General features: G+C 36.5%; 1 protein-coding gene across 1 annotated transcript; it reads left to right on the top strand.

Annotated features, from left to right (window-relative positions):
* Positions 1-226: 226 nt before the first annotated feature.
* pvalb8 (parvalbumin 8) lies at positions 227-4,127 on the top strand. The gene is made up of 5 exons (XM_007238951.4): positions 227-486; positions 1,983-2,047; positions 2,434-2,566; positions 2,907-3,016; positions 3,848-4,127. The coding sequence occupies exons 2-5, from the start codon at positions 1,987-1,989 to the stop codon at positions 3,871-3,873; spliced, it is 330 nt and encodes a 109-aa protein (XP_007239013.1). The 5' UTR covers positions 227-486; positions 1,983-1,986; the 3' UTR covers positions 3,874-4,127.
* The last annotated feature ends 7,632 nt before the right edge of the window (positions 4,128-11,759 follow it).

Genomic DNA, 11,759 nt, shown 5'->3' on the forward strand with positions numbered 1-11,759 from the left:
TAGCTCCAACAGTATTAAGAAAACTGTTGGGGGAGGGAGGAGTGGAGTCAGTGGGTTCAAAGAGGCAGTGATGCAGGAATGGATGAAGTGAGGTTTTGTATGTGTGTGTGTGTGTGTGTGTGTGTGTGTATGTGTGTGTGTGGTTATGATGAACTCAGATGGGAGGGACATGGCAAATGAAAAGGCAAAAGAGACACAGCACTTATTATTTCATATTTTCCTGTAAAAGAGGGTGTCAGGACTGACCTATACCCACTCCTGTCCACACCTCTGCACTGCTGGCTGGTTATAAATAGTAAAGGTTAATTAGTTAGGCAGGAAATTTGAGCCGGGCCTGGCAGGTCGAATTTGATCCACAGACAGGTAACTTAAGAATTGCCTATTGTCGCTGCAATCAGACGTATATAAATCCCCTGTTTGACAGACAGCGCTCACCACACAGCCTTACCTCTCATCTGGATCACCTGCACGAGCCTACTGCACCGGGTAAGTCTGCCTTCCACTGCCTTCACACACACCTATACACACTTACACACACATATACACTCATACACTTGCACACAAGAGGAGGACAGGGCATACAGAGACAAACGGGGCATATGGGGACACTCTGGCTGTCTAATGCAGGCTCCTTATTATTCTTTTTCTCCCTTTTTTGTATTTTTTGTTACATTTTTGTTGTTTGCAATTAAAGAAAATACTTAATTTTTTTACCTTTTCTTATTTTTCCATTCAAACTTTTCTTTCTGTATTTATTTCCTAGATTTCTCTTCATTTGTCCCTTTTGTTTTTCCCTTTTTTATTTTTCCATTCAAACTTTTCTTTCTCTATTTATTTCCTAGATTTCTCTTCTTTTGTCCCTTCTGCTTTTTCTCCTTTTCTTCATAATTATTTAAGCTCATTTATAGCTTTATATCCTTTATGAAAAGAAACAGCATGGCCAGCTAAAGCTGCTCAAGAAGGTTTAACCTTTTAAGCTGGCTTAGATTTTGACCAGCACTTTGACCAGGCTATGTTTTGGTTTTTTCTTTAGTTTGATATTTTATCTGGTGTACAGGAAACAATGGTTCGAATCTAACCAAGCTAGTTTACTGAGCAGCATGACCAAATATTATCAAATAATACCAAATGCTACATACACTATGCTAGTCAGGAGCTGGCTAACCATTTGAGAAACTTTCACACCAAAATCTAGCAAAAGCTGGTCTTGAGCTGTATTTTTTTATCCATTTTCATGTTGGTTTTTTATAGCTTTTCTGCTAATTTGTTAACTCACTACTTTTAAAGCAAGCTACATAGATTTCAGGCATTACAAGAGACAACAAACCTTGTTGTTACATTTACATTTAGTATAGCTGAAGACAGCTTTTTCTTAGAGTGTGTAATTATAAGACATTAAGATTTTAAAGCTGAAGTAAAGAGTACTAAGCCTACTGTTCACTAACTGTGTACCTAACTAGCTATTAGCTAGCTATTATGAATCCTTCATGCTAGTTTCACATATATAGCACTGATAAAACTCAAATAAAAATGTTTCTCAGTAAATTTCAAGTGAAAGTTAGTTGTTTGTTTTGTTTCATATAATCATTTATTTGCTTGTTCCTTTGATGAAAATACATTTTTTCCCACTTAGTAGCTCTTCAGGAGCTGGGTTAGCTAGTTGGCTAACTAGCTAGCTAACTCACTTTTAGCTAAACACATGCTATCTGACTGAAACATTTCCCATAAATTGTTTTTTTTTAATTGGTTAGAGTATAAATATGATATAGTATATGGTATAATAATGTATATTATTAATGTATATTAAATGTACCACAACCCCTTTACTTTTAATCATTAGCATTTTAATGGATACAAAGAGTAGACCTGTACACACAGACCAAGCTAGTAGGCTAAGCAAGAGTGTTGTTTTTATGATGGTGATGCTTCAAAAAGGTATCCAGTTGGAAATGTGTTAATAATTCACATGGCTTGTTCCTCAGGACTATGTCGCTCTCATCTGTCCTTTCCGCTGATGCCATCGACAGTGCCCTCAAGGACTGCCAAGGTATCGATTTTCCTCAGGCGATATCATTTGGCTAGAGCTCTTTCATTAGCTAGATAAGTAAATTGTAATGGGTGCATTGGCTAAAGTATAAGCACGTACCTGAGCCTCCTAATGGCTAATAATTAAAATATGAACCCATTCAACTACTGTTATTAGTGTTATTAGTTATTATCAGGCTGCTCTGCTGATCACATTAGCTTATCTTCTATTTATAACCGTAATTAATGAAAAGATATGCTTTCTGTATAGGTCTGTATATAAGTCTGTATAGCATTAGCAGCTTCATTAATACAGTTTGGCAGCCTTTATATATTATATATACTTGTTTCACCTGCTTTAGTTTCATTTTTATTAACTTAAATTTTCTTTTCTTGTTTCACATAAAGCACCAGATTCTTTCAGTCACAAGAAATTCTTCCAGCTGTGTGGTCTCACCAAGAAAAGTCCCCAAGAAGTGAAGACTGTTTTTGGCATTCTCGACAACGATGGCAGTGGCTACATTGAGGAGGAAGAACTCAAGTATGAACTTTTGAGAGCTTTTAGACACATTTTATACACTAATGAGGAGTGATGACATCTTTACATAGTTTAGGTCTAGCATAACTTAGGCTTTTCACCATTGAAAGAACACAATGTCGGAGACACTAAACCCAAACATTTTATAAGGGAGACATTTTTGAAAGGATCACCTACTGTAAAACTACTTCACACTTCTTGTTTAGTAGTGCTGCCTTTCTTTGGACTGTAGACTTTCACTATTTTGAGAAAACTAAAGAAAGAACCATTTCAGATCTTCTTATATTTCTCTATGCTGGACAACAAAGAAGTGTATTAACGTAAAATCTGACTGTGTTTATAGATTCTTCCTGCAGAGGTTTTCACCTGGAGCCCGTGTGCTGACCGACAAAGAGACCAAAAACTTCCTATCAGCAGCTGACGATGACAACGATGGCAAAATCGGAGCAGAGGGTAAATAAAAATAGCATTTATTAAGAGCATCATGGACTAATTTTTTTGTTTGTTTGTTATTCTGCTGCCAGCTTAATCCTAAAGAGTTGAACAGAATTAAATGACTCCAATATTTTTTATTAAGGTTAAATAAAATAACCTGTTAAGTTAAATGAATAGAGCTCTTTTCAAATGCTAACAGAACAAATTTTAAAGCAACTATTTTATGCATCTCCTAAAAATATGGCAAAAAAACCCTAAATATCTTATCTATAAGAAACATTTGCTGCACCACAACTAAATTTCTACTGAAAGCATTCGAAAACATTTACCAAGCCTTGTAGCTGCAATGTAGCTGTGAAATGGCTGATAGGCTTAAATTGTTTTTAACCTTTTAACCATGATGGGTTAAACTCATACAATAAGACTAAAACATATAATTTCACTCACATTAACTAGCTTGCTAATCCACCTGCTAGCTTTGCTGGTCTTGTGACTGGTCTTGTGTACTATGCCAGGCCAATCAATGAGCTTGACCTGAATATAATATTTTATTTTTGCTGAAACAGAAATTAAGAACGACAAGCAAGCGACTAAGCCGAACCCCTCCGACCCACAAGTAATCTCCAGCTCCAGAAAACCAATGTTGTGTTGTCACACACTAAATATACTAACCTAAATAAATTATTTTAAATGGGAATGGGCAAGGTTAAAAGTTTAAAGTACAACCTCAAAACCACAAGCTCAAAACCAAGTCTAGGAAAGAACACATTTGGGGGCAGAGCTTTGGATAGATTTGTATTGTTAATTCATTTGAATCTGACCTGTTTTTCTTTCTTCTCTTTCTGACAGAATTCCAGGCCATGGTTCTCTCCTGAACGGTCAGGCGGCTCCTGGGTCCTCCCCTCTCGCTTGGATTGGATTTTCAGCACAGATCATCATGTACATGTCTACTGTTTTTGGTCTTTTTTTTCTGGAAGCCCCTGGTCACAAAGCAGCCAGCACAATTTATAATTTATGATTTTTGAACAACCTGTAAAGAGAGGGCTAAAAAAAAAAAATCCCCCAAATGTACAAGTAACATGAAATACATGATTTTAATTAAATAAATAAATGGTTAAACATTCTAAAAGTTGTTGTTTATGGTGTTTATTTGAGAACATTGAGACTCTGCACTGTAGAATACTGCACTGTATATTTCAATGGTATGCACTGTGTTAACTCCAAAAACATCACCATCAGCAAAAAAAGAAAAAGAAAAAAAGGGCTGTGTCCTGCAGGCCACAGCGAACAGCCTTAACCTGATCATGCGAAACAGTAACTAAGAAGGCTTGATGCGGTGGACAAGCACGGCCTGTTAAAGCGTAAAGTGACGTGGTCAGGAAACACAGTATAATAGGCTAAGCGGTGTGGAAACCTGAGCGACTGACCCTGATGTATAAATGTTATAGTAAGTTCAAGTGACGTTTACCCACAGGGTGAGTGGAAACCTGCAATTGCAGGTTTGCTGGCTGGCGCTTGTTTAAGTGGTATTTACAGTATGAAGAAGGTGCTGAATTGCACCTTTCTTGGCACCATTTTGTTATAATATGCACATTGTCAAGGAATTAGTTGCAAAAGTAGCTGCATCCAGAAAGAAGAAAGATAAAGGTTTGAGACTGATATGTGCAACTCTTGGCCATAGTTAGAGTTAATAGTATGTCCATACTATTAAATGCTTATCTGTTTGTAATGTGTTTGTAAAGCCAGAGTTGTTGCTTGTAAGACTCTGTAAATCATTTCGCAGTACAATAAAATTAGGGTTGTAACAACACAGAATAAAAGAGCCTGCTATCTTCAGAGATAAACATAATATATATATAAGAATATAACTAAAGAGATAACATAGCAGTAGAATATAAATATAAATATAAATAAATCTCCATTCAATAAAATGCTGCCATAATTCACTTAATTAACAACAAGGACAAATACATCTTTACTTTCTTTTTAGTTAAAAAAGAAATGCCACACATGTAGTACACTGAGACGCTCTCCAGCACCGCAGATGGGGGATAAGCTTAGCGGAGAATGCAATAACAGCAGTGCGATGATAATGGTTTAATGGCCGCTTATTAAAAAAGGTGCACTCCATTTGATTGGACTCCGGAGTCTCAGCAACGCCACATCATCTATGGCAGCTCGCCCACAAGGCCACAACTGTTCAGGTTTTCACTGTATGAGAGGAAATGTTTCTCAGACTGTATTGTTATTGATACAGACACCTAGATTTAGCTGCAGGTGAAATTGGCAGCTGCTTTAAAGTGGTAGAAAAAAAATACAGTGAATGTGGTCAGAAAACCAAGAATTTTTAAAAACAGTTACTTTGTAAAGAGCAAATACTGTATCTGCAATACAGTAATGTTACATGAGAAGGCAAAGCATTCTTAACACTCTTAAAAGAGAAGTGTAACTACTGTTGGGATTATCATTTGATAATTTCTATTAATTCACACTCTCAGAAACTGTCAGTACAAAGTACAAACAGTCCAAATCTGCATTTACTCACAGTATCTGGATGCCCATAGCAATTGGAATGGTTGGTCCAATTCTTCGGTTTCAGCTATAGACACATTAACATTTACATTTTATATTGAATATAAAATATATGTGATATTTTTACATTTACTGCGTAAGTTTCAGTGTTTATGTTCTTATATTTATGTCATAATGTGTTACACAAATATTATTTTCCTGCATGTATCTTACTTTTAAGAACTGCTCAAGCATTGAGCATGACAATGTGTGCAGCCCGTTTGACGGAAATCTGGATAACTTCAGGGCTTTTCTTCGTATATTTTTGAGAACACATGTGCTGCAATGTTTTTTGGATAGAAGTTTACTATGTTTACTCCATGTGCTCAATAAAAGACAAGTTTAGTTAAATTGTGTTTATTTATAACTGTATTTAACTATAAACAACCAGACCACATTTTATTAGAAGCAAATACAGAAATCCAGATAACAAATTATTCCATGTAACAACTACTGTAAAGGTTTTAACATGCCACAGAATGAACAAACCTACTGAAAAAAAACACTGGATTTTCCTGTGTCACTAGATACATTAAACTATATATATACAATAGCTCTGGAAAAAATAAGAGACCACTTAAAAATGATGAGTTTCTTTTATTTTATTTTTATATATATTTCTATAAAACCTCTGGAATATAATCAAGAGGAAGATGGATGACCACAAGACATCAAACCAAGCTGAACTGCTTAAATACTTGCACCAGAAGTGGCATAAAGTTATCCAAAAGCAGTATGTAAGACTGGTGGAGGAGAACATGACAAGATACATGAAAACTGTGATTAAATCCAGGGTTATTCTCTTAAAACTTAAAACTTTATGCATATGTACTTGTTTTCTAACACCCACTTCATTGTAGGTTTAAATCCCAACAGAATGAAAAATGGGCCTTAAATTAGAGGACTCAGAAGGACATCAGACACCACACCCAGGTATTAGGACAAGCAAACATGGACCAATGGATGCTTAAATCAACTAGCATTTTTCCACTCTTAGAAAGAGCGCTACACTGAGGAACCCTGAGTGTTCTGGTAGGCCAGGGTGATATCAGCTAGCGGTTCGACCCACGTAGCTTGTTTTAACACAGTGAATATACTGTAGTATATACGGACTACAGTCCGATATACTCACCTCTGAATGGCCAAAGAGCTAGCACTTAGCGCAATTAGCAGGCAATTATACAGTAAAAATACAGTAATTATCAGGGCAAAATATCTTGCTAGCTCAGCCACTGCTATCAATGATACCAAGTTAGTTGTAGCTGAAAGCTAGCTGGTCCACACGTATGATCTAACTGGAAATATCACCTGTTATATAAACAATACATATAAGCATTTCTTACAATACCTTTAGAAAGTAGAAAAATACGCTACTCTAAATACGAAAAAAGTAAAGAATGGGTGCATTGGTTAATGAGTAGTAATAAGGGGAAAAAGCAAAAAAGAGTGATGTGTGAAAAATTAGCATGTGTGTGAAAAATTAACTCTGTAGCTTAATGAGCAAAAAAAAAAAACACTTTTGCCATCAGTGGTCCAAAAATTGCTCTCCCACACATATATGACTGAGATATCTGCTAAAATGAATTAGGAAAGCAACATATATTGCTAGCTACTCACTGCTTTCAATGCAACCCTCTTGGTTGTAGCTAAAAGCTCCTGTAAAGATTCATCATTTATTTATTGGAAGCCCAACTGACTATCTAACTAGCAGTTTGAACTGAATACTTAAAAAAAAAAGAAGGAACTGAACTGTGTGGTCTTGTAAAATTGGATCTGAGGCATGCCGTTTTACAGCTTACCTGATTTTCAAGTCACACCCTAACAGTTATCCCCTCTTTCTGGTCAGAGCATCATGTAATAATAGTCATTACACTGACTGTCCTGTCATTTGCTGTGTGGTTATTATACCGCATGTGTGTTTTGGTCTCCCAAAAATGAGTCTAGTGGCAGCACCTGTCACTAGATCCATTAAACTATATATATATATATGAACTATACAGCTCTGGAAAAAATAAGACACCACTTAAAAATAATATTTTTTTAAAAACCAGGGTTATTTCACCAAATATTGATTTCTGAACTCTTAAAACTTTTAGTTAGAAATACATTTTATTTATTTAATAGTTTATTTAACAGGGACAGTGTACATTAATTAACATTACTGTCAAAAAAAAAAATGCCAATATGCAGTTTTAACTTTATGTTCTCCACAGTCGCATTCTTGCAAATAATTAATAATTCTCTATTGAAACTAAGCTGTGTGTGTGTGTGTTTGTTTGTGTGTGTGCGTGCGTGTGCGTTTAAAGTAGCTAAATACATGTATTAGAAAGAGTGTCCACAAACATGTGTACATATACAGTTGAGTATATTTTATAGATATACGATAATAATACCTTATATAATACCTTTTTATGTACAGTATACAATACATTTCCCAGTGATAATTAACATTTATAGGGTTAATTCCCGATATTATACCTTTTCTTAGACCATTTTTTCTTTGTAGTCCAAGACTAGGCTCAATCCCTGTGTAGGGAACTGGCCCATTATGCTAAATCGGCACTGTTTGTGTTGCTCGTGATGCTCTTTGCTATTGTAGACACCCTCAATAGTCTATTTTGCACGTCTTACCCCCGCGCCCTTAAAATAGTGTCTGAGTGTAGGAATAAATCTACACTGATGGGTTTGGTGGTCTGGAGGTGAGCTTCTTAGCTACTGGCATACCTTCACAGCAGTTTCCTCTGCTGTGACACGCAAAGTGCTGCGCTGTTAACATACGAACATGCCAAAGTCATAGCTCACCTGCCTCTTAAAGGAATGATAATTGCCACACTGATTGGTTTATTTCAAGTTACGCCCAAAACACACCCATGATTAATTAAGAGAAGTAGGACATGCCTTTTCTGCATTTCAAGCCGCACAAGGTGGATTTTTTGTGCCCTCACAATACCAAAGACACAGTTTGCTAGATTGACACTAACTGTGTTGATTTACACTGGCAAACATATTGTGTATGTATCAAAAAAATCATTAATTCATTTTGTGACTTTTAAAAACAATTACAGGGGCACAGATTCTGTTACAAAAGTGTAAACCTAAAAAACTTTTTTTTGGAGCGTTTAACCTCCGTCTTGCTGTGGTGGGGTTGTGGTGTGTAAGGTCGGGGAAGCCACTCGGTGTAACTCTAGTCTGACTGAACAGACAACAGATCCGTGACCCCTGAGGGGTCAGTAAACATGGCTTGTAAACAGGAAGGAAAGGGGAGATGGCAGGTCCGAGCTGACTCCTCGGACAGTACAGCGGGTGTCGTGTGACAAGGGCATGCGAGCAGGACGGCTGTGAGTGTGCGGTATTATTTCTGACTGTGGAGACAGTCTGCCCCACGCAGCAGAACGCTCAGTGAGACAGGGAAACAGAGATGGAGGGAGAACACAAGAAAATGTGAGGGAACACAGATCAGTTTTACTGTCACCGAAGGTGAGAGAATACAAAAATAGCATCAAGGTCTCAATTTTGTCAGGACTTTTGTCCATTTTTTATGGATAACAGAACATCATACTGTTATAGAAACTACATAAGCATCTATTCTATCAACTAGATAGAGGACTAAATAAAAGGTACCACTTTAAAATAAGACTACCTTTATAAAGGGTTTATAAATGGTTCACAATTAGTTTATTTATGGTTACTAATTAGGTTGTAAATGCCTTAAAAATCATTAACAATCAGTTATAACACATACCCAGAAAGGGCAACAATGACCTGTTGTTTGCCAAATAGTGAACCCACAGCCATTTATATTGTTGCCCTTTCTACGTATGTGTTATAACTGATTATTAATTTACAACCTAGTTTACCATTAATAAACTAATCGTAAACCATTTATAAACCCTTTATAAAGGTAGTCTTATTTTAAAGTGGTACCAAATAAAATTCAGTTCCACTAAATCACTAAAATCATTCATGCATCACTAAAAAGTTACAATGTAAAATAATAATAATAATATAAAAAAAGAACTACTAAGAATGGTTTTAGAAACTTGCAGCCTTGCAGTTTTTTAGTGGTGATAATAAGATCCAGGTATCTGAAGAGTTAAACTCCTCCTATAATATACATGCATACACAGAAATTTATTACAGGAAATATTTACAAATATGCTGCTTGATATCTGAGACAAACTTAAAATAGGGGTAAAGTGTTCCCCCCAAAAATACAGCTTAATTGATCTGGTGATTCTCTGTTATGGAGCTTCTAATAGATCTAATAGTTTTTTTTTTGCATGGTAATGATTTAGGTGTGCATATTGTTTAAATTGTGTATACATATCAGAATATACATAGGTCCCATCGGCTACACACTATCCGCAAATACACACAACCTGTCTGCCAGTTACTGTATTTTTCACACTATAAGGCGCACCGGATTATAAGGCGCACTATCAATTAATGTCTATTAACTGGTCTTTTTTCATACATAAAGCACACTGGATTATAAGGCACATTAGAGACACTACAAGGAACTTCTAATTCAGCAGGTCTCTCTGCTGGGTGGTGGTGGGGTGGGGGAGTAGCTAACTAAGTAAAGCTAAGCTAAGTAAACAAAACTGTAATAATAAAAGACTTTATTTTAAAGTCAAACGAGCGCTGGATGTAAATCTACACAGATTTCTCTCCTGGAAACTGTTTATGTAATGGGTGTAGTAAAGTGCTTCTGTTTATTTACAGTAAGCTTAGATTTACAGATCGCCCAATAGAGCTACACTGAGGAACTCTGAGTGTTCCGGTAAGCCAAGGGCGATATTAGGTAGCGGATCGTGCCACGTAGCTTGTTTAAACAAGATAAACACGCAGACTACAGTCCGATATACTTCCTTCTGACCGCTAGCGCGGTTAGCCGGGAACAGGGAAATAGCGGTTAGCTCTAATGCTAATGCTACTCCAGACCCAGTGCTGGAGGACTAAACTGAAACTTCTTTATTACACTGCACTTTCATACTTAGGCACACTGGATTAAAAGGTGTACTGATGATTTTTGAGAAAATTAAAGGATGTTAAGTGTGCCTTTTCGTGAGAAATATACAGTACTTGAAAAAGAATTGAGAAAACAGTGTTGCTACAGCTAATTTTAGCTGTTTTTTCTGTTATGGAGCTTCTAATTGAGTGGAAATGTATAGAGAATCACTATTTCAGTATTTCACATTATTTTGTGGTTAGGGTTAGGAATAGTAGTAAAAAGGTTTAGGTTTAGGTTCAGGTGTAGGTTCCAGTGATAAAATTATATTTTGTAACAGTTTCTGCTTGAATCATTTGACTTTTGCTTGTCTGGGTTGTGTTTTGAGCGGTATTTGTGCCAAGACCTGGTTAACCAGATAGCTTGCCAGTTTAGAGTATGTTTTTACCTGAATGACCAACTTTTCAGCTCCCTTGACCATCAAAGAGCTTAAGTCATCCAAACCAACAAGAGCTTGAATTGAGCTGGATTTTTCAGCAGAGTGCTCAGGTTGGTTGACCAGCATTTTGTGTTTTGGGGACGTAGTTTGTGTCAAGAACTGGTTTACCAGCTAATTTACCAGTGTAGGGTCCTTGGATAAATTGGACAAACAGTATATCCTAAACTCAAGAGTTAAGCTAGTCAACCAGTTGACCATCTTAAAACCAGCTTAAATGGTTTGAGCAGTTTTAGAAGCGACATTACATTACATTACAACATTACAAACTTACATTGTTTGTTAGCTACTTTAGCCTTGAAGCATCAGTGCTAAGGTGCTAAAAACTAACCAAACTTGTCTACATTACTTCCTACAAGGTGTTAGCATATCTTGCTAACATCTACACCTATGAACAGACCAAATATGGCCACTGAAGGAAAACTGTCAAAAGATATTTTGTTGAATCATTTGGTTCATCAGGTACATGTGAACTGAAGTCGGGTGTCACGTTTGATCCTTATGTATCAGATAGCGCTAAACTGAGTGAGATAGTTGTAGTAGAATGTATTGCTTGCATTTGGCAGCAGTCTAAGTGTCAGAGTACACTGTTTCACCTCACTTACTGTTTCTGATAAATATTTATAACAACTATAAACCCCATTGTGCTCCTCCAGGCCTGTATCGGTGGTTCAACTTTGATACTGTTGACTGTAAACAGTATCAGATAGATAGCATCAGGACGCCTGGGCTGAGCACCTAGC

This window comes from Astyanax mexicanus, chromosome 19 (assembly GCF_023375975.1).
Source record: "Astyanax mexicanus isolate ESR-SI-001 chromosome 19, AstMex3_surface, whole genome shotgun sequence".
Classification (NCBI taxonomy): Eukaryota; Metazoa; Chordata; class Actinopteri; order Characiformes; family Acestrorhamphidae; genus Astyanax; species Astyanax mexicanus.

Coding starts and splice junctions, on each gene's coding strand:
- pvalb8 (XM_007238951.4), top strand. CDS start 1,987: ATGTCGCTCTCATCTGTCCTTTCCGCTGATGCCATCGACAGTGCCCTC. Junction 2,048..2,433: donor TGCCCTCAAGGACTGCCAAG/GTATCGATTTTC, acceptor TTTCACATAAAG/CACCAGATTCTTTCAGTCAC. Junction 2,567..2,906: donor ATTGAGGAGGAAGAACTCAA/GTATGAACTTTT, acceptor CTGTGTTTATAG/ATTCTTCCTGCAGAGGTTTT.